This window comes from Barbatula barbatula, assembly GCF_947034865.1.
Source record: "Barbatula barbatula genome assembly, chromosome: 5".
Classification (NCBI taxonomy): Eukaryota; Metazoa; Chordata; class Actinopteri; order Cypriniformes; family Nemacheilidae; genus Barbatula; species Barbatula barbatula.
In genome coordinates, this window is record NC_136769.1 from 3,557,962 (window position 1) to 3,584,757 (window position 26,796).

The 26,796-nt window shown below is 39.2% G+C and overlaps 1 protein-coding gene across 1 annotated transcript in view; it reads left to right on the forward strand.

Annotated features, from left to right (window-relative positions):
• Positions 1-1,862: 1,862 nt before the first annotated feature.
• Positions 1,863-26,796, forward strand: part of LOC306894382 (uncharacterized protein) — a 46,042-nt gene continuing 21,108 nt past the window's right edge. The window contains exons 1-7 of the mRNA XM_079456885.1: positions 1,863-3,830; positions 3,974-4,066; positions 4,228-4,302; positions 4,480-4,593; positions 4,694-4,825; positions 7,678-7,758; positions 14,666-14,764. Coding sequence (XP_079313011.1) covers positions 3,674-3,830; positions 3,974-4,066; positions 4,228-4,302; positions 4,480-4,593; positions 4,694-4,825; positions 7,678-7,758; positions 14,666-14,764 — 751 coding nt within the window. The 5' untranslated portion in view covers positions 1,863-3,673. The remainder of the gene's footprint in view (positions 3,831-3,973; positions 4,067-4,227; positions 4,303-4,479; positions 4,594-4,693; positions 4,826-7,677; positions 7,759-14,665; positions 14,765-26,796) is intronic.

Here is a 26,796-nt window from a genome sequence, read left to right on the forward strand (position 1 = left end):
TACTGTGACACTGGACTGGGAGTCTACAAATGGGGTCCAAGCCCCGTGAAGATATCTCAAACGGTTCACGAGTTATGGCCATTTTAGTGAAATAGGCTACTTTCGATTCAGACGTTTTGATGCCCCCTAGCGACCCTGAAATAAAATTTCCACTTTTTTTCAATGAATATTTACATTCACACTCCACGGAATTCATCAGCGTTGGTTTGAATCCGATCGGGCAAAAATCCAGGGTAGAGTAGATCTTTTTTTTTTCATAAAATGCAAATTAGCGGGAAAATGTGCATACCCCCTTTCTTGAACCGCCACCTTAACGTGGTGGAGGGGTTTGAGTACCCGAGTGACCCTAGGAGCTATGTTGTCTGGGGCTATATGCCCCTGGTAGGGTCTCCCAAGGCAAACAGGTCCTAGGCGACGGTCAGACTAAGAGTGGTTAAAAAATCCCTTATGATGCTTAATAAATCAAGGACCGTGACGTCGCCCGGTATGGCGCTACCGGGGCACCACCCTGGAGCCAGGCCCGGGGTCGGTGCTTGTATGCGAGCGCCTGGTGGCCGGGCCTTTCCCCACGGGGTCCGGCCGAGCTCAGCCCGAAGGAGCGACGTGGGGCCGCCTTCCCGTGGGCTCACCACGTGCGGGAGGGACCATAGGGGGTCGGTGCATAGTGGATCGGGTGGTAGTGGAAGGACTGTGCCTCAACAGCCCGATCCCTGGACACGGAAGCTAGTTCTAGGGATGTGGAACGTCACCTCGATGGCGGGGAAGGAGCCTGAGATGGTGCGTGAGGTTGAGAGGTTACAACTAGAGATAGTCGGGATCACCAATACGCATGGCTTGGGCTCTGGAACCACACTCCTCAAGAGAGGATGGACACTTCATCACTCTGGAGTTGCCCATGGTGAGAGGCGCCCATTGCTTATAGCCCCCCAGCTCTCCCGCCATGTGTTGGAGTTTACCCCGGTGAACGAGAGGGTCGTTTCCCTGCGCCTACGGGTCGGGGTTAGGTCTCTCACTTGTGTTTGTGCCTACGGGCCGAACGGCAGTGCAGAGTACCCGACCTTCTTGGAGTCTCTGGGAGGGGTGCTGGAAAGTGCTCCGATCGGGGACTACATCGTCCTACTGGGGGACTTCAACGCCCATGTGGGCAACGACAGTGACACCTGGAGGGGCGTGATTGGGAGGAACGGCCCCCCTGATCTGAACCCGACCGGTGTTCAGTTATTGGACTTCTGTGCTAGTCACAGTTTGTCTATAACGAACACCATGTTCAAGCATAAGTGTGTCCATCAGTACACGTGGCACCAGGACACCCTAGGCCGCAGGTCGATGATCGACTTTGTGGTCGTTTCATCTGACCTGCGACCGTATGTTTTGGACACTCGGGTTAAGAGAGGGGCGGAGCTGTCAACTGATCACCTGGTGGTGAGTTGGATCCGATGGCAAGAGAGGAAGCTGGACAGATTAGGCAGACACAAACGTTCTGTAAGGGTCTGCTGGGAACGCCTGGCCGAGTCTCCTGTTAGAGAGATCTTTAACTCCCACCTCCGGCAGAGCTTCAACCGGATCCCGAGGGATGCTGGAAACATTGAGTCCGAGTGGACCATGTTCTCCACCTCCATTGTCGAAGCGGCCGCTCTGAGCTGTGGCCGTAAGGTCTCCGGTGCCTGTCGAGGCGGGAATCCCCGAACCCGGTGGTGGACACCGGAAGTAAGGGTAACCGTCAAGCTGAAGAAGGAGTCCTATCAAGCCTGGTTGGCTTGTGGGACTCCTGAGGCAGCTGACGGGTACCGGCAGGCAAAGCGGACTGCTGCCCGGGTGGTGGTGGAGGCAAAAAACTCAGGCCTGGGAGGAGTTTGGTGAGGCCATGGAGAAGGACTATCGACTGGCCTCGAAGAGATTCTGGCAAACCGTCCGGTGCCTCAGGAGAGGGAAACAGTGCCCTACCAACGCTGTTTACAGTGGAGGTGGGAAGCTGTTGACCTCAACAGGGGATGTCGTCGGACGGTGGAAGGAGTACTTCAAGGATCTCCTCAATCCCACCGTCACGTCTTCCACTGAGGAAGCAGAGGCCGAGGGCTCAGAGGTGGACTCGTCCATCACCCAAGCCGAAGTCACTGAGGTAGTCAAGAAACTCCTCAGTGGCAAGGCTCCGGGGGTGGATGAGATTCGCCCTAAGTACCTTAAGTCTCTGGATGTTGTGGGTCTGTCTTGGCTGACACACCTCTGCAGCATCGCGTGGCGGTCGGGGACAGTGCCTCTGGGATGGCAAACCGGGGTGGTGGTCCCTCTTTTTAAGAAGGGGGACCGGAGGGTGTGTTCCAACTACAGGGGATCACACTTCTCAGCCTCCCGGGGAAAGTCTATGCCAGGGTACTGGAAAGGAGAATACGGCCGATAGTAGAACCTCGGATTCAGGAGGAACAGTGTGGTTTTCGTCCGGGCCGTGGAATGCTGGACCAGCTCTACACCCTCTACAGAGTGCTGGAGGGTTCATGGGAGTTTGCCCAAGCAATCCACATGTGTTTTGAGGATTTGGAGAAGGCATTCGACTGTGTCCCTCGTGGCATCCTGTGGAGGGTGCTTCGGGAGTATGGGGTCGGTGGTCCTTTGCTAAGGGCTGTCAGGTCCCTGTACGACCGAAGCAGGAGCTTGGTTCGCATTGCCGGCAGTAAGTCGGACTTGTTCCCAGTGCATGTCGGACTCCGGCAGGGCTGCCCTTTGTCGCTGGTTCTGTTCGTAATTTTTATGGACAGAATATCTAGGCGCAGCCAGGGGCCGGAGGGTGTCAGGTTTGGGGACCACACGATTTCGTCTCTGCTATTTGCGGATGATGTTGTCGTGTTGGCCCCTTCAAGCCAGGACCTTCAGCATGCACTGGGACGGTTTGCAGCAGAGTGTGAAGCGGCTGGAATGAAAATCAGTACCTCCAAATCCGAGCCCATGGTCCTCAGTCGGAAAAGGGTGGCTGGCCCACTTCAGGTTGGTGAAGAGTTCCTGCCTCAAGTGGAGGAGTTTAAGTATCTTGGGGTCTTGTTCACGAGTGAGGGAAGAATGGAACGGGAGATTGACAGACGGATCGGTGCAGCTTCTGCAGTAATGTGGTCGATGTACCGGTCTGTCGTGGTGAAGAAAGAGCTGAGCTGCAAGGAGAAGCTCTCAATTTACCGGTCAATCTACGTTCCTACTCTCACCTATGGTCATGAGCTTTGGGTCATGACCGAAAGGACAAGATCCCGGATACAGGTGGCTGAAATGAGCTTCCTCCGCAGGGTGGCTGGGCGATCCCTTAGAGATAGGGTGAGAAGCTCGGTCACCCGGGAGGAGCTCGGAGTAGAGCCGCTGCTCCTCCACATCGAGAGGGGTCAGCTGAGGTGGCTTGGGCATCTGTTCCGGATGCCTCCTGGACGCCTTCCCCGGAAGGTGTTCCGGGCCCGTCCGACCGGGAGGAGACCCAGGAGAAGACCTAGGACACGCTGGTGGGACTATGTCTCCCGGCTGGCCTGGGAACGCCTCGGTGTAGGAAACCCTAATAAAACCTACAAAGACAATAGGTTTCTAGCCCTTTGAGCCCTTTGGGCTCGAACCCTAATAAAAATCACTATAAAAACAATAGGTTTTCAGCCCTTCGTGCTCGAAACCCTAAAAATTGTATTGCCTGAAATGGGAGGTATACATGTTAATAAACTGTTTTATGAACGTTATATTATCTTTATTGTTGTTGTACTTTCTGTTTTCAATTATAGATTCAGTTTACCGTCTTCAGATGTTTCTGGTCTTCTGTCCAAATCTCATCATGTGTTTTGCTTTTGTCTTCTGGGGTGTTTCTGAAGGTCAGTGTTTATAATCTTTATATCACACAGTATATTCACTACATATCTGTTCATTCTACAGTAAAGAATCAAAACCTGTTTGTTTTCAGTTAGAAACAAAGTTCTTTAATGTTTGTCATCATTAATATGTGTTTGTGTTTCAGGATCTGTGAGTGAGACGGTCTGTTGTTGTGCTCTTCATATTCTCAGACCTCTCCTGTTACTCTGGACGGCTCCATATATAAATGACTTTAAAGGTTTGATGTTTGTTTGTGTATCAGAGAGTTTGTGTACAGAATATATTATATTATGAGATATTCTCAATCTGTTCTCACTCTTAATGCATAACTGAAACTTTTTATAATCTCTCTATGAATGACATTATAAATGAAACAATTACATGTTTTCTGTTTTACAGACAGAAATAAAACACTCATACAGAAGTACAGTCATGTTGCAGAATATTTTGTTTTGACAGCTGTTGTTTATTCAGGTAAACAAAACCAACACACTTTACAGACATTATCATGAACACATTATATTGTGGATTTACAGTTTCTACTGTCAGAATTACAGTGAGACACATATTATTATAAAGGATTTTCACTCAATAATGTATTTATTCTACTAATAAAGTAGAATTGTAAATGTTATCTTCTCTGTCTTTCAGCTCTTTTTGCAAATACTTGGCAGAAACTTCAGAGTTTAGCAGTATTTGACAGAGTCTTGATATTATTCCTCTATATTCTCATGTTTGTGTGCTTTTCCTGCAAAGCCGTTTACAGTAAGTGTTTCTGTATGAATATCTTTCTTATGTCGTCATATTTCAGTGACATACTGAGTAATGTTATTCAATCACGTCAATATTAATATTTCTCTTATAGTTTTAGCTGCAAAGGTTGGAAACAGAAGTGGAAAAATAACAAAAATATTTGACATTGTTGCTGATCTGACTTTTGAACTTCTGCCGACATTACAATTCATCCTTCTGTTCTACACATTTGCATCCAAAGGAGGTGAGTTCACATTTATCACTGATCTGGATTCATTGAATGCTTTATTTTCATTGAGAATCAAGTGTGTGTGGATGATCATAAAACTCATTAAATGTATTTGTGCTGATCTTTAATGCAACAAATCTTTAAAGCTGTCGAGTCAATTCAAACAGAAGCTGTCTCTGTATCTCCAGGCCCATAACTAATGCAGTGAAATAAAGATTAAATCAATTCATGTGACGTCCAGATAAACCACAGTTATTCTGTGTTACTGCTCTATTGAGGAGTTGTCCCTACGCCAGTGTTTCTCAAAGTGTGGGGCGGGCCCCACTGGTGGGGAATAGAGACATGACAAGTGGGGCGCGACAAATGGGTGGACATTTTGTCAGCTCTATTAATTACTTTATTATTGACCATACACTCAAAACAAAACAATGACATTTAAATGTAAGCCTTACATTTATCTGCACCAGCAGAGAAAACCAAGACAGACTGAGGACCTAAAGTTTATTACCCTTTTGTTTTTGGCTATCGGGGACAGGTGGGGCTCGGACCCCTTCCCTACCTCCAAAGTGGGGAATGGGAGAAAAAGTTTGAGAAACACTGCCCTACGCTGTTTCCCAGCGTTAGCATCCTGTTCTGTTACCCTCCGTGAGCTTTTCGTTCCTGTTTTTTGCTGTCTTTGTTTTCTGTTATATTATTAAAATCCGTGTTACCCCTTATTGCTGCCTGCGCTTGGGTTCTTCTCTCACCTACCTGTTTCGTGACAGTTCCTCTGCATAAGAGTTTAACAATAAAGCAAAGATACCATCAGGACCAGTGGACTTCTCAGTACACAGTCCACTGAAGATTTAACAACAGTCTGCGTATCCACAATAACCCGATCAGATGTGTCCTCCATTATAATTGACTTCTCTGTGGTGCTATGCACAATCCTGCGTGTCAAACCTGAGATAAAAGTCATTTCATTCATTACCTTTCCTTCGTCGTCATTGGTGATAAGACGATTACTCCCTGTGTCTATATTAGTTATGACTTTCATGGTGTCCCATAATTTCTAATGATTAGCTGATATGAGACTCTGTTCATCTCTTTCTGTCTTTTCCTTGCATTCCTTAATAGTCAATTAAATTCCTTCTGTATTAATCTCATCACCACTCGATCATGTTCACGAAAGGCCAGTTATTTCCTATTAATACAGTTTTGAATCTCCATTGTGATATATGGCTTATTATTTGGATAAATATTCAGACACTTTTTTTCCTACACATTGTCCGCCAAGATTTGATATGTAACCACATTATGTCCAAGAAGTGAAATATATCTCGATCTGTGCACATCTGAGCATCCCTTTAGTTTTTCTAAGCTGTCCTCAGACCACACAGAAATAGTCTGTGGTTCTCTGGATTTAAACACAGTCTTATATATCTGAGTTAAATTAATGATGTTGTGGTCAGAATGTCCCAATGGTGGTTTTGATCCAGCAATATATATTACATAACATTTTTCTCAAATATTTTGGCCACGTGTAACACACTGAACTGATCGAAAGCATTTAGCACTTGCTCCAGTTTGCACTGATTAAAATCTCCCAAACTGCTGCTCCTGGTGTCTTGTTTATTTGAGCTGCGGCATTCAAAGCTTTGTCATCCGGGGGAACATATACCGCACAAATGGTCAGCTTTGGCCTAGTGGTTAGAGCATTGGGCTTGTTATCAGAAGGTTGGAATCTCAGTGCCAGCAGGTCATGATTGAAGTGCCCTTGAACAAGGCGCCATACCCCTGATTGCTCTGCAGGAATGTGCCACTTTAAAAAACTACTCGTAAGTCGCTTTGAATAAAAGCTTCTGCCAAATGAATAAATGTAAAATGAAATGTAAACATGTCAATGTTCCCAAACTCCCTTGGCAGGTTAACAGGTCTTAAAGATAAGCAGAGTAATAGATTTCTAGCAACATGAAGAATAACATTGATGACAAGTTTATCTGATTTATCTGGAGTTTGTCTCATCTGCACATAAAGTGATGAAGTGATGATGAAGTATATTCACTCTTCACCAGCTCTGTTCATGTCTAAACTTTATTATAATAACAGTTAAGGAGTAAAATACAGTTGAGAGACGCAATTCTCTTCTAACCCTGAATCTATCAAATATAACACACGACTGTAAATCTGAGGACATGTAAATAAATGTTTCTTCTCTCATGTTATGAACCACCAGTGTCTCAACCACAAGAAGACATCAATGATATAAACAACATTTCATTTACCTCAAAAGATTTATCAAGTGTCTGTAGCTACTGTACTTGTGTTATTTGAACTATATGAATATGTTATATTAAATATACGGTATATTATTTATGAATTAAGCTATTTTATTTAACCTGTTTTATGTCATCTTATACGTAATGTTTAAGGGGTTTTATCTCAGCAAATATAACAATATTATCATTAAAACAATTATTTTACTTTTACTTTTGTGCATCAAATTCAAATATTGTTCCTGCGCTAAAATACAATAATTTAAATACATTTTATTAAATAAGGTCACAAAACAAGTGTAGCGCTTGTGTAAGAATCAGCTTGGAGAAAAGTCAAACAACAATAATTCAATGAATTCAAAGAATATAACTGTAAATACATACAGAAAGTTGAAGAGGATTGTAATATTCTCTTAGTATATAAATTGAATATATTATTTTATTCTGATAGTAGATGTATGTAGTAGAGATGCAGGTGGATCAGGACAGTGATGTATCAGAGATGATGATGAATAATCTTTAAAAACACTCATTATACACACAGACTGAATCTGATCATTAACATTCAACATCTTCTGTATATTAATAATATCATTTCTCTTCTGTTTTTAGGAATCATCATTGTTGCCATTTTACCAGTTTTACTAACACTGACAAATGAAAGAATGTTTCGGAAATGCTACGGGTTTGGCTGTAAGTATCTGATGAATTATGATGTGACTGTTAAAAGTGAATTCATATGTTTCAGTTCAGTCATCTGATTATTTCTTCTCATTAACACAGAAATCAAATATAATGTTGTGTTTCATCTGAGATTCCTGTAATCAGATTATGTGATTTACTGTATTTACTGTACACATGTTTGTGACATGGTTAAAACACCTCTATGAGAATAATAATGAATATTAATATGAAGAACAGTATTTAATCTGTCTGTGATTTAGTGATTATTAGACAGATTTATTCATTATTGATACACACACATCTGCTCTGTCATCCCGTTTAAAAGCTTTAAGTGTGACGACTATTATACAGTATTATACGATTACAACATTGACTACATTTACAGTATCAGTGTGTCTGGAGAGAGATAGAGACACAACATTTATCAGTTTACTTATGTTTGATTTTGAAAGGAAGAACACAAAACAGAATATATAGATTATACAGTCTGTATGTATTAATATGAATCTCATGCTTCTCTGATCATAATTTCATTTTAACATTAACTGATGTTAATACATTCACATAAACATTCACAGCAAGCAAATATCAATGAATGTAAGCAACTGCACAATTTACCAAACAAAGACATTTATTAGATACAGCAACATAAACAAGACAACCAGTTTCAGTCAACAAAACATATTATTATTGAATGTATTCAGAAAGATTTTCTTTCTTCATAGAGACTCATTCATCCTCTTACAGTGAGAGAAAGACGTCCTTTCAAACGTATCACTGATCTGTAATAACTAAAACTGTCAGAAAATGTATTATCAAGTGCTGTGGGTTGAACTGTACAAGGACTTTGTTTAGTGTGTTTGTGCATAATGACATTCACATGTACAAAACAATACATGAGAAGATTTTGACTTTTTTAAAGGATACAAACATTGACATTATGTTCAAATATCAAGAAAAGAGACATTGACTGAGTACCGGCGGAGGTATAAAGTGGGCTCAGTGTAAGAACACACAGTATGTGATAGTCAGATGAATCTGAACAGTTCTGTGTATATGAGACAATATTTGTGTTTTGTGTAAAGTGTAGTGTGTAGTGTGTGTGGGAGAGCAGGTATACAGTAAGGGTTGTCCATGAGGTCAAATGCAGTTGTGTCTCTTTCCGGAGGAGAGTTTTATCACAGAGCTTGTGTTCAGGGTGAGAGACGTCAGACACAATCCTAACTGCTCTCTTCAGGGTCCTGGAAGTGTACAGATGAACAGATCTCAGCAGAATGAATGACACAATGCAGTCTGTCTTGATCTTTAACAGTGGTGTCAGTGTAGATGATGATGGAGGAGGAGGAGGAGGAGGAGAGTATCGACTCAATGATGGAGGTGTAGAAGTGCATCATCAGGTCAAACTTCTTCAGTTGTTGTAGGAAGAACATCCCCAGATGGTCTTTTGATCTTATCAGAGAGTTGATGTTCAGCTCACACTTGATGTCCTGATGATGATGAAGGTACACAGAAGAAGTTCACCGTATCGACTGAGGAGTCACACAGAGTGATGGGGCGGCTGGTGCTGGGTTCCTCCTGAAGTGAACCATCATCTCCACTGTTTTCACAGCGTTGAGCTCCAGATTATTTTGACAATCTGACTCCTGTAGGCAGACTATATATCTCCATCAGAGAGACATGAGCCCAGTGAGGGAGGTGTGGTCTACAAGCTTCAGTAGTTTGACAGATTGTTGGTGTACAGAGAGAAGAGCAGAAACATCACAGACTTGAGGGAGTCAGTGCTGATAGTTCTGGAGACACAGACATGTTTCTCAGTCTCACGTGCTGTTTCCTGTCAGACAGACAGTCTTTGATTCACCTGCACATGAGACACGATCAGCTGGAGAGTTTGATCTGTAGTAGAGTCGAGATGGAAGATGAAGTGAAGGATCATGTTGACTGGATCATTGACTCACCTTGTTATTTAATCAAACAAGAAACACACACACTCACACAAGTGGCCTGTATCACAAAGCTGGTTTGGGTTTAACCCAGATAAGTTCACGTTTAGTTTGAGCATTCTCTGAGTTTTGGGCTCGAGAAGGTGGATTGGTTTTGAATGGGTTTCGTCGCCATGGTAACTAAGGCTCCAGAGCAGGTTTTATTCTGGGTTGCAGATCACAAACCCAAACTGGACCAATCAGCTTTGAGAACGTGACGTATATCTGACGCAGTGAAGTCACCCCCTCGTATCTCTCGCTCCAAATTAAAAAACTTTAAAGTGATAAGAAAATCTTTTACCTCAAAGTGTTTATTTGTATTGTATATTTACATTTATTGATTATAATCTAAAACATGTATATCATTATTATATTAATATTTATTAATTCATATTATAAAACGGTCAGTTCCGGTGCTCTATTCTGATTGGCTGGGCCGAGTTCTAAGCCGTTATAAAATACCCCTATTTATATACCCCTATCATTTTATTTACCTTATTTAATGAAACCTTGCTACGCATATGTAATAACCGTTTTATAAAAGCAATAAGCTCCAAGAAGCATTATGTTTTATAACAGCTAGGGGGGTTTTAATGACTCTGTGACACACCACCCTTAGCTGTAACCCACTGCTTCTTGGGGCTTATTGCTTTATTAAACATAGCATTTCAATTAACATCACTATATTTGTATAAAAACAAACTATAATATATAAAGCATTTTAAAGTAATGAAGTGTATATAATCTATTGATCTTATTGAAAATCTATATAAATACTTTAAATTCAGTTGATTCTGTATTGTTGTGTATATACTTCTTTTCTTTCACTGCAGCCGTGTTTATTCCGGCCTTGTAAATGTGTTTCAATTCATGACATTTTTCATAATGATCTCGTCATCGTCAACATAAAAGTGAATTGTGCTGATAATCGTGAGACGTCAATCAAACTGATGATGCTTTCCATGTTGCGTGTGATTGGCTGTTTGCCGCACGTGTCACACTTTCAGGTGCTCGTGCCTCATGAACTCTGGATCAAACCGGAGTTGACAGAGAAAGTTCATAGCAAGCGTTGTGCTACAGCTGAACCAGATCTATTCCAGGTTGGGTTTGTCTGGTTTTGTCAACTCAACTTACCCTGCAACTCAGTGTTTGTTCACATTGCTTCATGATACAGGCCACATAGGCACTTAACAAAAACAATAATGATAATTATATTTCATATAGAATATCTCCTTATGACAGACAAGTCTGATAGAGGTTTGCTGGTTATGTCATATTATTTTCCTGTATTAAAGAATACAAATTGACAAAACAAAAAAAAACACATTTGTTTACAGCTTGGGGCTCTCTGCATTCGTGACTAGATATATCTCTTGTTTTTCATTTCTCTATCAAAGTTCTTTATTGTCAAATGAACAAGTACTGTGCATGAAAAACCTTTCCTGAACTTTTCTCTGCAGATTATAGACACAATACAATAGACTTTACTGCTACATATACAAAAATATACATATGTAAAGAAATTACAAAATGCAAAAGAATGACAAAAAATAATGATAATCACTAGACAATATAACAATACGTGTCAAGATAATAACATAACAAAGTTCCATAAAAGGAAGGAAGGAGGCGGGAACCTGCGTACGTAAAACAAGCTTTTAATTAAATAAACAAACAATAATTTAAAGGATTCTTCGGCTTGAAACAATAGCAGAACCCTTTTTAGGAGGTTCCATGAAGATCCCTGCTTTGAAAAGAGCTACATAGAACCTCAGTGGTGCTATAAAGAACCCTTTCTTTATCAGAAAACAGCAGGGGTTCAATTGAGGTATTTTTATTTGATCATTTTCTATTTCCATTTAATCGTATAAAAACAATAAGCAAGACATGTAAATCAAGTAATACTTTTATTTCCTACTCACATCATTAAATGTCATGCAACATTCAATATATTTGTACATCATACGTCAGACAGGCAATACAAGGATTTCATCTTAGATTGTTTGCTGTGCAGATAACTATATTTATTTATTATTTTTATGTGTGATAATAATTTTGAGTTTCTGACGAAACAAAAGTAGGGTCTGGCATGGGGCTCATATTTGCAGATTCCCACCACTTTCATCTATGGCTGCAGTCATCATCCTTTAGCATCAGGCCGAACCAGAGCTGTGTCTGTCAGTCACAGGTGTTTTCAGGAGCCTGGAGACAAAACAAGCTGATGTTAGTGTAGAGGTCACTCTCATATGTATAAATGATGTCATGGCAGAAGTTTGGTTGATCTCTGACTCCTGCAGTATTTAAAGATCATTATTGGCTAAAGATTCATTTGTAAATGTTGATAACTTACTGTTGAATGTGTCACTGAATTTGCCTGAACCATCAAAGTCAGACCTGCAGTGGTTTAGAGCTTTGCTTATTATTCACCTGAAACAGGGACATGTACATATGAGACTATAAGAACACACAAAACCTAATTTCTATAATGATTTGAACTGTAAAGTCATTTAAACGAACATGAATATTTTACCTTTAAAACGTTAAGTATGACACAGTTGTGGTTACCAGCGTGAGAAATACTCGTCTCTCCCAGTTCACTCCCAGCACAAGGTCACATAGCAAACTCTGAAATATCAAGAAATAAACTTTAATACATGTTGGACTACATACTGTTGAAGAAACGTCAAGATCAAGTGCATGAAAATATTTTAGAAAAATGGTTTATGGAAGTTCAACCAGTAGAAGTAAATAAGGATTGATGCTATAGGATAATATTATAAATATAATATTTGTTTAAAATATTAAGTAGAGCATATATACATTTCAACTATAGTAATTGGTAAAGCAGATTCCCATAAATGAATAAAAACATAAAATATATGATTAAAACAGTCTGAAGTTTTCCTGTGTGATGTGTCAGTCTGAAGTACCTCAGCAGGAAGTTAAATCAGGACAAACAACAATCAGGAGGCAGCATTTTAATAAGTGACTTACTTTAAAGAAGAAGAGGCGAGAATAAAGAACCCTTTCCCAAAACACAGACGCAGTTGAGCAGAAGACAGTTCTTCAGAAGAAACTTAACCATCATTAAAGAACCTTTAAAGAGACGTAATGAGTGTATGAGAGCGTCTCTATCTCAGTGTCAATGAAATATTACACAATTACAGTGAACGTGATTTTACATCAGTGTGTTTTTATGATGATGTTTAATGTGATATATATACAGCTATATATGTAGTAGATTTATATACATCAGTTTACCAACACTGATTATTCATATATTTATCATTATCTGTCATGATTCTCGAGTGGTGAGACAAGGACAGAGGACCCAGCCCACTGTCTGCACCTGGGTCCTCTGTCATTGTCTCACCACTCGAGAATCATGACAGAATGAACCAGCCAAAATCGGACCCAGCAGACTGAGGGATCAATGCGGCAGCGGTCGAAGCCACCAGGTTCCCCTCCAGGGTTAGAGGCTGCTGCACTCCCTTCCAGGGTCGAGAACGCCGGACTCCCTTGTAGGGTAGAGACTGCCGGATTCCCGCTCAGGGCTGAGGCCACCGGTCTTCCTTCCAGGGTCGAAGCCGCCAGAATCCTGTGGCCACCAAAGATCCCCAGCCGGGCATTCCAGGTCGGTGCAGCCGGGCATTCCCGCCTGGTGGAGCCGGGCATTGCCGCCCGGTGCGGCCATTCCTGCCCAGTGCATCCTGTTCGTGTCTGCAGGCTATCCTGTTCGTGTCTGCAGGCTATCGTTTTCGTGTCTGCCGGAGCTACCCAGTCCGTGTCTGCCCATGTTTGGACTTCCCTTTGGACTCTTTTGTGCCCCTTCCCTCGGACTCTTGTTTCCACAAGTTTGGTTTATTGTATTGTCATGTTGCCAATGTCACATTCTTTCTTGTCTTGTTTGTACCTTGAGGAGCATCAGGTTGCTGCTCCTAAAGGAAGGGCTTCTGTCATGATTCTGCCGCATCATGTCATGTTTCTCTTGGTTTAGTGGCAGGATCATGACAGAATCTCATGTTTTGTGTGGAGAGAGGTATTTATGGCCCTTTTGGCCTTCCATACACTCTATCCGGTCTCGTCTCTGTTCTCATCCTCTCGTTACCTCGTTATTGATTAATGCCCTACACCTGTTCCCCTCTTGATTTGCTCCCTTATTTGTCCTTGTGTCTTCTGTCTTGTGCTGGTTCATTGTGGTTGTGTGGTGAGTCCTCGTATTTTGTCAGTCTAGTTTAGTGTATTTGTAGTTCTTGTTTTGAGTCTTTGTATAGTATAGTGTAGTTAGTCCTAGTCCTGTTTTGTCATGTTATTGTATCCATGTTTTGTTCTGTTACCCCCTTGGGGGTCTTTGTTTTGTTGTTATTATTATGAAATGTCAGATATTTCATAATAATAACAACAAAACAAAGACCCACAAGGGGGTAACAGAACAAAACATGGATACAATAACATGACAGACTAGGACTAGGACTAACTACGCTACGATTCAAAACAAGAACTACAAATACACTAGACTTACAAGACACATGGACTCACCACACAACCACACTGAACCAGCACAAGTCAGAAGACACAAGGACATTAAATAAGGGAGCAAATCAAGAGGGGAACAGGTGAAGGGCTTTAATCAATAACGAGGTAACGAGAGGATGGGAACAGAGACGAGACCGGAGTGTATGGAAGGCCAAAAGGGCCTAAATACCTATCTCCACACAAAACATGAGATTCTGTCCTGATCCTGCCACTAAACCAAGAGAAACATGACATGATGCGGCAGAATCATGACAGTTATCAGTCTTCATTAATAAATGACTTTGATCTGTGTTTAATCTGATATCTGATCCTCTTCTTGTGTTGAGTGTTAAACTCTGATGAACACTGTTTGTGTTTGTATGTAAAGTGTTATTCATGAAAACATTCTCACACTTTTTCAGGGTCACGTGAGGTCATGAGAACAGTTTTGCTCATCGTCACATTAGTGATGAATGCGTTATTGATCGGCTTTTTCATCTTTACACTGGAAAATGAAACAGGTAAGAAAATATTGTGAAAACATAAGATATTGAACCATAATGTTTTCTTAATCTAAAAAAATATAATCAGACTTTACAAACACTTCATGAACTTCTTCTGTAGACACAACACTTACATACAGGAATATACAGACCTGTGTGGAGGTTTAAGACACTTGTGAACAAATGATGTGACGTGAAATTGTGTTAAAGTACAAATCATCTTAATATTGATCAGTTTACTTCATTAAATGTGCAGTAAATAAGAAACTCATACTGAAGATATTCTGTAAATAAAGATCAGATGTCTCTCTCTCTCTCTCTCTCTCTCTCTACCTCTCTCTGTGTGTGTGCGCATGCGTTGAGTGAGGTGCGTTGATGGAGAGTGAGTGACGGCGGTGTAAGGTACGAGTGTTTGAAAGCTTTTTTTCTACCCTTTTCTATCTTTGGTTTAGGTTTTAATCTTTATATTGAGTGTTGGGAAATATTGGTGCGGGAGGTGGTTATTTGGGTTTTTTTTCCCTCCCAGTCGGTGTACTGGGAGAATGGCAGCTCCAGGTGCGGAAAGTTTGGAGTTTCTCAAGAGGCGTCATGGGGTGAAAATCGATGTTACTGCAAGTATAGAGGAGTGTAGTTTAGCGGTGAGTGCAGTAATTGGTCATGAGAATGTTTTATCAGCGTCGCGAATGAACAACGCGATTGTTGTGTTCGTTAAGACGATCGATTTGGCGAACTTGTTGGTGGAGAGTGGCGTAGAGATTGGCGGTATTTTTACCTCAGTGTTGCCTCTTTCTACGCCGTCAAAGAGAGTGACGTTATCTAATGTGCCACCGTTCATCAAAAACGAAGTTCTAGTTGGAATGCTCTCGAGGTATGGGAAACCGGTCTCGCAAATCAAAATGATTCCAATCGGAAGTAAGTCATCGTTGTTGAAATATGTGGTGTCCTTCAGGCGTTATGTTTATATGGTACTGAAAGATAACGTTGAGGAACTTGATCTGACTCTTAGTTTTCGACATGAAGAATTTAATTACGTGATATATGCTACAACTAATACAATGAGGTGCTTTGGTTGCGGTGAAAATTGACACCTTATTCGTGGTTGTCCAAAAAGAGAGGAAAACATAAATAAAACTGTATAAACTGTTGCGGCAGGATATGTAATTGAAGTAACGGTACAGGAGGAAATCGCCGCGGTTGTCGAGGAGATGCCGGGACCAAGTACGGCGTCGGTTGCTCCAAAAAAAGAGGAGAAGGTTTTGGAAAAAGAAGAAGAAATTGTTGGAAAAGCAAGTGTAGCTGTAGCTGGGGAAGAAGAGGTCATAGTTTCACAGAGGATAGAACAAGCAGTTTGTGATTCGGACGATGGCAGTAACAGTGAAGACGAGGCTATGATAAATCCAGAAAATAGGGGTTCTGTGTTGGGAGATGGGGAATGTTTTTTTAAAACCCCCCAAAAAAGGAAGTTTTTAAAATACTTTGCTGAAAAAAAAGCAAAAAGAACAGATGGTATTCAGCACATGAGCCAGACTGACACTGAGAGCGAGAGTGACATTTCAGAATGTAGTGTCACTGCTAGTCTGCCCCTAGGTGGCTTCTCTAGCCGAACGTATACTGTTGAGGATATTAAGTCCTTTTTGAAAATGACGAAGAATGTGAAAAAGGTCAAATTAGAGGAGTATTTTCCAGACATAATGCAGTTCATTGAGAAGGTAAAATTTTTTAGAAGTGAAAGTTGTTTCACTAACCAAGAGGTTTACCGTCTTAAGAAAATTCTTACAAAGTTAAGTAGTCCGTCAGGCGGGGCCAGTGAAAATAGCCAGAATGGATAATTTGATGCATCTTTTATGGCTTTATTATTTCTTTTGCTCTCTTTTTTTATCCTTTATGGGGGAAATAATTTTTGCTTCCTTAACTGTTAATGGAGCAAGGGATTTTAAGAAGAGAGCTCAAGTATTTGAATTAATGAAACATAAAAAAATTGATGTGTTGTTTGTACAAGAGACCCATAGCGATGTGTCAAATGCTGTAGAATGGGTTAAAGACTTTGATGGATTAATGATTTTAAGCCATTATACCTCACTGAGTGGTGGAGTTGCGGTGTTATTTTCAAAAAATTGTACTCCATATTCGTATGTTGTAGAGGAAAAAATTAAAGGAAGGTTGCTGAAGATTACAGCTGTATTTGAAAATAGTTCTTTTGTTTTTATCTGTGTATATGCTCCAACTATGGCTTTGGAAAGAATGATTTTTTTGAACACTTTGGATGATGTTTTAAATGAGTGTAATAATGATGATTTTTTAATGTTGGGAGGGGATTTTAATTGTACTGAAGATGTTATAGATCGGAATCATGTTGAACAACACATGCAATCAAGAAGGAGGCTAATTCAATTAAAAAAGTCTCATAGCATAATTGATATATGGAGAAATTTCCATGGTTCACAGAGACAGTACACTTGGGCTCATGCTCATGATAATCAGTTATCGCTGGCAAGGCTTCATAGATTCTACGTTTTAAGCACCAATTAAGTATGTTTAGAGAATGTTCAATCAGTCCGGTTTGTTTTTCTGATCACAGCCTGATAAAATGTGTGGTAACAAAAAGTTTTGTGAAATCAAAAAGTGCTTATTGGCATTTTAACAATAAATTATTAAGTGACATTTTTTTCAGAGAAGTTTTTAAAGAGTTTTGGATAAATGCTAAAGCTATGAAATCTTCTTTTTTAACATTGCAGCAGTATTGGGATTTTGTGAAGATACAAATCAAACAATTGTGTCAACAATATATCGCAACGCCACAAGAGACAAAAATAGCTCAATGAGTGTGTTAGAAGAAGAGTTGTTGAAGTTACAAGAGCTTGCAGGGTCCATACATGATGCCACCTATATAGAGCGCATAAAAAAGAAAAATAATTTGTTAGCTGATGTGCTAGGTTGTACAACACAAGGTGCTATCATTAGATCCCGGTTCCAAAGTGCAGAGTTAATGGATGCTCCTTCAAAATTCTTTTTTAGTTTAGAAAAAAAGAATGGTCAGAAAAAGTTTATTCATGCCTTGCGGTCTGAAAAAGGAATTTTATTGACAAATCCCTCAGATATTAGAAAAAGAGCTGTACATTTTTATAAATATTTGTATAAAAGTGAAATTTCCGAAGAACAAGATGGTAGTTTGGACTTTTTGGGAAATTTACCACAGATAACTAAAAATGCAAATGAGGAAATTAGTAATACTTTGAGTTTAGTGGAGCTTGAAAATGCCCTTAAAGAAATGGAAAATGGAAAAGCACCAGGTATTGATGGCATTACAACTGAATTTTATAAATCTTTTTGGGTAGAAATGGGTCCAGAATTACTAACAGTTTTTAATGAGAGTCTGTTACATGGACAACTGCCGCGAAGCTGCCGGAGAGCAATTATTACTTTATTGCCAAAAAAAGGAGATTTAAATGACATCAAAAAATTGGAGACCAGTAAGTTTATTATGTAATGACTATAAGATATTGTCTAAAGCTTTAGCAATCAGGTTGGGCGAAGTTATTGAATCAATTGTTCATCCAGATCAGTCGTATTGCGTACCAGGAAGAAGGATCTTTGATAATGTTTCTTTTATTAGAGACATTTTAGACTGTGGGAAAACTTTTGACGTAGATTTTGGTATGATATCAATCGATCAAGAGAAGGCTTTTGACAGAGTGGAGCATATTTATTTATGGAGTGTTTTAAAAGCTTTTGGTTTTAGTTCAGATTTTATTGCAATGATTAAAATGATGTATTGTGGCGTTGAGAGTATATTAAAGATTAATGGTGACTTATGCTCTCCATTTAGTGTGTACAGGGGTGTCAGACAAGCCTGTGCGCTGTCAGGCATGTTATACACCTTAGCCATAGAACCATTGTTAAATAAACTAAGAACTGATGTATGTGGTCTGTGTTTGCCAAATTTTGCTAATGTTTTTAAGTTATCAGCGTACGCTGATGACGTAATTGTCATAATCAGTGAACCAAATGATGTCAATGTGATGTTGAAGATTTTAGATGATTTTAAAACTCTTTCTTCCGCAAAGGTTAACTGGAAAAAAAGCGAAGCCATAATTGGTTGGAAAATGGCCAAAAGGTGAACCAAGAGTTCCTGATGGTTTAAAATGGGCAAGAGATGGTTTTAAATATCTAGGAGTTTTTTTAGGAAATGAAAATGTTGAAAAAAAAAATTTTGTAGTGACTGTTGAAAAGGTCAAAGGGCGACTGGATAAGTGGAGGTTTTTACTCCCTGAAATTTCTTACAAAGGAAGAATTTTGATTATAAACAATCTGGTTGCCTCTGCACTTCTGCACCGCCTAGCCTGCATAGATCCCCCGGTAGATGTACTGGTGAAAATCCAGTCAATGTTAATAGATTTCTTCTGGGACAGAATGCACTGGGTATCAAAAAGTGTTTTGTATTTACCAAAAGACGAAGGAGGATTTGGTTTGATACACTTGCAGAGCAGAACGGCTGCATTTCGTCTGCAGTATGTACAAAGACTTTTGAAGTGCGCTTCAGAGTCGAGTTGGATGGGAGCTGCCTGTGCAATTCTTCGGAATATTGAAGGCCTAGGATTGGACAAAACTTTATTCTGGATGGACTCTCAAAGATTAAAACTATCTAAATCTCCAGGTTTTTTATCGTAATTTATTCAAAGTCTGGTCTCTATTTAAGAAAAATAGGGAAAGCAATGTTGCATCTCTGTTTTGGCTACTTCAGGAACCTCTGGTCGGTGGTTCACATTTGGACTTATCACGTGAGTTTTCCTTTCCCATACCAGAAAGGACTTTGTGCAACGCCAAGTTGACAGTGATTGATCATTTACTTCAAAAAGCAGGACCTGGTTTTAAGAATGTGACCGCAATTGCTGAGCAGTTAGGTCTCAAATCATGTCGTATAGTAACAAAAGCACTTGAAAAATGGATATCGGCTCTCACAGAGGAAGAGACAGAACTGTTGGATGAATACTCAAAGGGGTCAATAAATCCTGATTGTAATGACCCTTTTCCGAAGTTGGGTGTCTCTCCCATTTTGGGAGAACATAACAGTATGTTTTTAGAGTGTAAAGAAGTAATGATTGTGGGTTCAAATGTTGCATTTGGAAAAGAATTGTATATGGTTTGTGTAAAAGCTTTTAATAAGAATTTTTTAGACAACAAGTGTGATACACCATGGCGAAATACACTTAATCTTGCTGTCGATGAAAAACCTGAATGGAGAGCCTTGTACAAGTCACCATTGGTCAAAAAAACTGGGGATTTACAGTGGAGAGTGTTACATGGTGCCATTGCAGTAAACGCTTTTGTGTCTTTCATTAATCCTGAAGTGACTGAAGGTTGCCCTTTTTGTTTGCAAAAAGAGACAGTTTTTCATGCATTTATGCACTGTGTGAGGTTGAAACCTCTATTTGATATTATGGAAACACTTTTCGATTCCTTTGATGTGGTTTTCTCAATGAAAGTGTTTATTTGTGGGGTTAAATATGTGAAAAAATTTCGCCATGTGTGTCAATTGTTGAATTTCTTGTTAGGTCAGGCAAAAATTGCGATTTATATCACAAGAAAAGAAAAAATTGAGCAAAATGTTTGCAACAGCTTGACAGCAATTTTTGAAAAATTGGTAAAATCTAGGATTTTGATTGATTATCATTATTATAGATTAATGCATGATCTCTTATCGTTTGAGGTAATATGGTGTTCAAATAAGGTCCTTTGTGAGATTTTTGAAGAAGAGTTGCTGTTTTCTTTTTGTTAAGGTTTATTTTTTTTAATTCAATGGTGTTGTCTGGCAGGTCGTAATATTGTTATTTATATAAATTGTAATAAATGGGTTTTGAAAATCAAAAAAATCTCTCTCTCTCTCTCTCTCTCTTTCTCTCTCTCTCGCTCTCTCTCTCTCTCTCTCTCTCTCTCTCTCTCTCTCTCTCTCTCTTCTCTCTCTCTCTCTCTCTCTCTCTCTCTTTCTCTCTCTCTCTCTCTCTCTCCGCGCATGCGTGAGCGTTTGTCGGGTGAGTGGAGTGAGCGGCTGATGAGTGCGTGATTGTTTTTGTGCCCGCTGTGGCAAAAAACTAATTTTCTTTCCTTTCTTGCTATTTGATCTCGTTAATATAATTGTAAAGTTTCGCTGAGTTGGTCGCCAGAAACAGCGGGTTGCTGGGAGTAATGGATTTAATTCACAGCGGATTTAATTCACTCACGCGACGTCACGGAGTTAAAGTGACGGGCGCGGGGAGTGTAGAACAATGCACTTTGGCAGTAGGGGAAGTGATAGGACAGGTTTGTTTACTCCGGTATATCCTCTCTCCACCCCCGCAAAAAAGTAATAATTTCAAACATCCCTCCATTTATCAAAGATGAGATGGTGATTAAAGAATTATCATATTTTGGTAAAGTGATCGCTCCAGTAAGGAACATTAATATAGGAAGTAAATCGGACCTGATTAAACATGTGGTGTCCTTCAGGCGATCTACTTTTATGATCTTGGACAGCAATAGAACTGAGCTAGATCCAAATATGAAACTCAGGGTAGATGGTTTTGACTACACCGTGTTTGTTACCACGGATATTGTGAAATGTTTTGGGTGCGGAAAATTTGGACATTTGATTAGCAAGTGCCCTGAGCCCAAGATTCATAAACTAGAGAAAAAAGAAAGGAAAATGAAACTGCAGTAGAAACTGAAAATGAAGAACTTGTTGGTGTTGTGAATAACAAATAATAACCCAACCCCTAGCACATGTGATCAGGGAACACCAACTGTAAATGAAAAGATGAAGTCAAACGATTTAAATTTGACAAAAACTGACAATGTACAAAGTGAGATCACTGAAATTATCATTGAAAATGAGGATAAAGCTGGTGGTGATGAAAGTGAGGAACCAATTGATACACAGGCTACTATGAGTCAGTGTTCTGATGTAGAGTCAGTGGTTGAAAGTATGAGTAATATTGAAAATTCCCTAATGGATATGGATCAGGTTGTGTTCAAAGCACCTTTAAAGAGGAAAAAGGAAAGGAAGAGTATTGTTGTAAAACAGGCAAGAAAAGTGGAAAAAGAAACCATAAAGGTTTCGATGGGTGAGGGTCGATTTGACGAACAAGAAGTTTTTAGACTAAGAAAAATGGTGACAAACATTCAAAAACAGTCAAACAATGATGATGATGATGATATGGCTTAATTTGATTTTTTAGAGTGTCTTTTTCTTTTTGTTGCAGTCTCTTCCTCCTTTCAAAAAATGACTGATATTCGCGTTGCCACATTGAATGTGAATGGAGCTAGGGACTACAGAATAAGAGCAGAGATAAATGAAGTAATGAAACATAATAAAATTGATGTCTTTTTTTGTTCAAGAGACACACAGCGATGAAAATAATGCGGTTGAATAGGCCAAAGAGCATACTGGCCTTTCTTTTTTAAGCCATAATACTACTTTAAGTGGAGGAGTTGCAATTTTGTTCAATAAGAATTTTAGCCCATCATCGTTTGTAGTAGAATAAATTGTAAAAGGGAGGTTTTTAAAGGTCAAAGCTGATTTTGAAGACCATGTTTTTTTTGTGTTTATGCACCAACCTTGCAAATAGATAGAATGTTGTTTTTAGAGTGTTTAAATACAGAAATAGGAAAATGCAATGGTGATGACCTATTGATTGTGGGGGGAGATTTTAATTGTGTGGAAAAAAATATAGATAGAAACCACATAGAACCACATATGACTTCAAGGAAGAAGCTAATACAAATGATAGAATCCAATGCGCTATGTGATCTTTGTAGAAACTTTAATGAAAATGTAAAACATCTTAGGTTACATCTTCGTGATAATTGGTTGTCACTAGCAAGGTTGGACAGGTTCTATTGTTTTAGCAACCATTTTACCAGTGGGGTTTTCTGATCATAGCTTAGTGATTTGTGTTTTAACTGTGAGCTCTGTGAAGTCACAGAGCGCATATTGGCATTTTAACACAACTTTGGTAAACGATTTACACTTTAAAGAAATTTTTGAATTTTTTTGGAAACAATTTAAAGAAGAAAAAGAGAAACATGATTCTATACAAAAGTGGTGGGATATTGGAAAAGTGCAAATACAACAATTATGCCAACAATATACTCGAAATGTCACAAAAAAATTAACTGAAACAAATACAACTTTAGAAAATGATATCTTAAAGGCTCAAGAGTTAATACAGATAACTGGGAATCAAGACCAAATTGAAGTTCTTTATTCAAAAAGAACTGCCTTATCAGAGTCATATAGGAAAAAAGCACAAGGAGCAATGATTAGATCACGATTTCAAGGTGTAGAACACATGGATTCAAAGCATTTCTTTGGCCTAGAAAAGAAGAATGTCCAGAAACGTTATATTAAAAATTTGCACTCGGATACTGGAATCATGGTATCAGATCCTTTTGAAATCCGAAAAAGAGCAAATGATTTTTATAAGTGTCTGTATAGTTCTGAGTACAAAGAAAATCAGACGTTAAAAACAGATTTTTTTGAAGGATTACCAAAAATCTCCAAAAAAGCCAATGTGAAATTGTGTAAAGGCATCACCACAATAGAACTATATGAAGTTCTTCAGAGTATGGAGAATGGAAAAGTTCCAGGGATAGACGGTATCCAATTTGAGTTCTATAAGGCTTTCTGGGGTATTATTGGAGAGGATCTGCAAACAGTTCTCAGTGATAGTCTAGCCGGAGGGCTATTAGCGCTCAGTAGCCGCAGAGCAGTTCTTACCCTCTTACCTAAGAAAGGAGATTTGGGTAATATCAAAAACTGGAGTCCTGTCTGCTTTTGTGCTCAGACTATAAAATATTGTCCAAAGCATTAGCAATTCGGTTAGGGGAAGTCTTGGAGGAAATCGTCCTCTCTGATCAATGCTATTGTGTACCCGGAAGATCAATATCTGATAACATTTTTAACATTCAGAGATTTAATGGAGTACTTGAAGCTGAGCGAGTTAAATTTTGTCTTGATTTCCATTGATCAAGAGAAAGCTTTTGACCGTGTCGAGCATGATTATCTGTGGGAAACATTAGATGCCTTTGGTTTTAATTTAGATTTTATAAAATATATTAAAGTTTTATACAGTGACATTGAGAGTCTATTAAAGGTTAATGGTGGTTTACGTGCTCCCTTTAAGGTTGAACGTGGGGTGCGACAAGGATGCTCATTGTCTGGAATGTTGTACACTCTGGCAATAGAACCACTTTTACATAGATTAAGAAAAATTTTGAAAGGGGTCTCTTTGGGGACTGGATAAGTGGAAATGGATTAAACAATCACTATGTTATAGAGGGCGTATTCTTGTTATTAACAATCTTGTTGTGTCTTCACTCTGCTATCGTCTAAATTGCATAGATCCACCATCATATCTGCTGGCGAAAATTTAATCAATGCTTGTAGACTTTTTTTGGGACAAACTGCATTGGATAATCCATAGTGTTTTATATTTACCAAAGGAAGGAGGTGGCCAAGGACTCATAAATTTGCAAAGCAGGGCTGCTACATTTCGATTTCAGTTCATACAACGTTTCTTGACTGGACCTGAAGCTGTAAATTGGAGACCAGTGGCTTCTGCTATATTAAAGACTATTGGTGGACTAAATTTGAAAAAACATTATTTTTAATGAATCCAACAAATATTAATGTTAAAAAACTACCTATGTGTTATCAAAATCTTTTTAAAGTTTGGAATACTTTCAAAGTGGAAAGAGAAAGCGAACAATGTCCTTATACTGGCTTCTCCAAGAGCCGTTGGTTAATGGTGCTAGATTAAATCTATGAGAGGTTATGGTGGTGTTTCAATGTCTGAGTATTTTATCAAAGCTAAAGTTATAACACTTGGACATCTAGTGAATGTAACAGGTCCAAACTTTACAGAAGTGGAAAAATTGTCAGCATTGTTGGGTTTTAATTCAATACGAGTTATAAGTAAAGTTGTGCATGGTTTAAAGTCCATTCTTACAACGGAAGAGAATGAAATGTTAATTAAGTATAGTGCTAAGGAAATTCTTCCCGGAGAGAAAGACGAATTCCCAAAGATCTTTTTATCACCAAAACTGGATGAATATACTGGCTTTTTTCTAGAGTCAGGAAAATTTATACATTTAGAATTGAAGGAAGTGAGTGGGAAGAAAATATATAAAACCTGTGTCAAAGATTTTAAAAAGGAAATTTTAAATGGGAAAGTAGATACACCTTGGCGTTCTTTTTTAAGTGTTGAAGAAAATGTAAAACCACAGTGGAGATCTTTTTATAAACCACCATTAACTAAAAAGAAAGGAGATTTACAGTGGAGAATTTTACATGGCATCATTGCAGTTAATGCTTTTATTTCTGTGTTGAACCCAGATGTTGGTCAAGAATGTCCCTTTTGTTTTCAGAGGGAGTCCATTTTCCACACTTTTTGCACTTTGTGATGGGCTTAAAGATTATTTTTCTGTTTTAAAAAGTTTTAATGTGGAATTCTCAACGCAGCTTTTTATTCTTGGTTTTAAGTATACAAGGACACAACATAGGGAATGTCAATTATAAGTTTTATATTAGGAAAGGCAAAAATGTCAATCTATATGAGTAGAAAAGACAAAATAGAAAAAAAAATTGCTTTCAATGTGGTCTAAGTTTTCGCTGCCCTAGTTAAATCAAGGTTGCAAATTGATTTTCTTTATTATAAATCAATTGATTGTTTATTAGTCTTTGAAGACATATGGTGTCAAAGAGAGGCTCTGTGCTCTGTTATTGAAAAAAAACTTTACTTTTCCAATTTCTAATGAGTGTTTTTGGATTTTAAATCCAAGTGTTGTGAAAGGGTTGAGAAACTGTAATTAAATTATCTCTCTCTGTCTCTCTGTTTCTCTGTCTCTCTCTCTCTCCGTCTCTCAAGATTCAAAAAAGCTTTATTGGCATGATAAAAAGTGTTTTACATTGCCAAAGCAGGAAAATGAAATATAAACATTCTGTACAAAATAAAATAAAAGTATCCTATATAAGAATATATAAACAATACGTACATATCAATACAGACATAAAAGTGCGAAGTATTGACAAAAGTTCTTAGTGAAAGTGACAGGATCCTGTCATAAGTGTCAGTTTGTGTGTGTTGTGCTGGTTGTTGCTCTTCTGTCGTGACAGGACTTGAAGTATCTCGCCGCCAGGTTTGAGCTGATGGGCTTTTCTCCCAGTATGTATGAGATCTTGTCCTGTTGTTGAAACTGGTTGAAGTCTTTGTGGAAGTTTATGAAACTGGGGGAAGAATGTTTCTCTGATGTCCGTATAGTTTGGACACGAGGTTAAGTAGTGCAGCTCTGTTTCCACTTGTCTCTGTGTGCAGTGTGGACACAGTCGCTCTTCTCTTGGAGTCCATGTCTGTCTGTGTCGGCCCGTCTCCACAGTGAGCTTGTGTTCACTGAGTCTGTACATGGTCAACACTTTTCTTAGTTTAGGGTCTGAGACGCTTTTGAGGTATTCTGCCGCTTTATATTCTCTGTTTAATGACCGATAGCATTCAAGTTTACTTTGCTGAGCTGTTGCTTCTGTCCAGTGTTTGAGATATTTTTCTTTTTGTGTTTTTATCATTTGGTTAATTCTGGCTGGAGTTTGGGGTTCAGTTGGACACGTTTGGGGTTTTAGAGTTAGTTCTGAGATCAGTTGGATGAGACAACTTTTCTCTGGGTTCAGCTCCTGATGACGTAAGGCTTTGTGATGAAGTGTTTCTGTATCGCTGTTCTTAAGGTGGTTATAGAATTTAATCGCTCTTTTTTGTATTTTAATTATTAGAGGATATAGTCCTAATTCTGCTCTGCAGGCGTTGTTTGGGGTTTTGCGTTGTACCCTTAGAATGTTTTTACACATTTCTGTTTGCAGAGTCTCAGTTGGGTGTTTGTCCCATTTGGTGAACTCTTGGTTGGTGAGGGGACCCCAAACCTCACATCCATAAAGTGCTATTGGTTCTATAACGGATTGGATTATTTTAAGCCAAATTCCAGCTGGGATGTCGATTTTTATATTCCTTTTGATAGCATAAAAAGCTCTT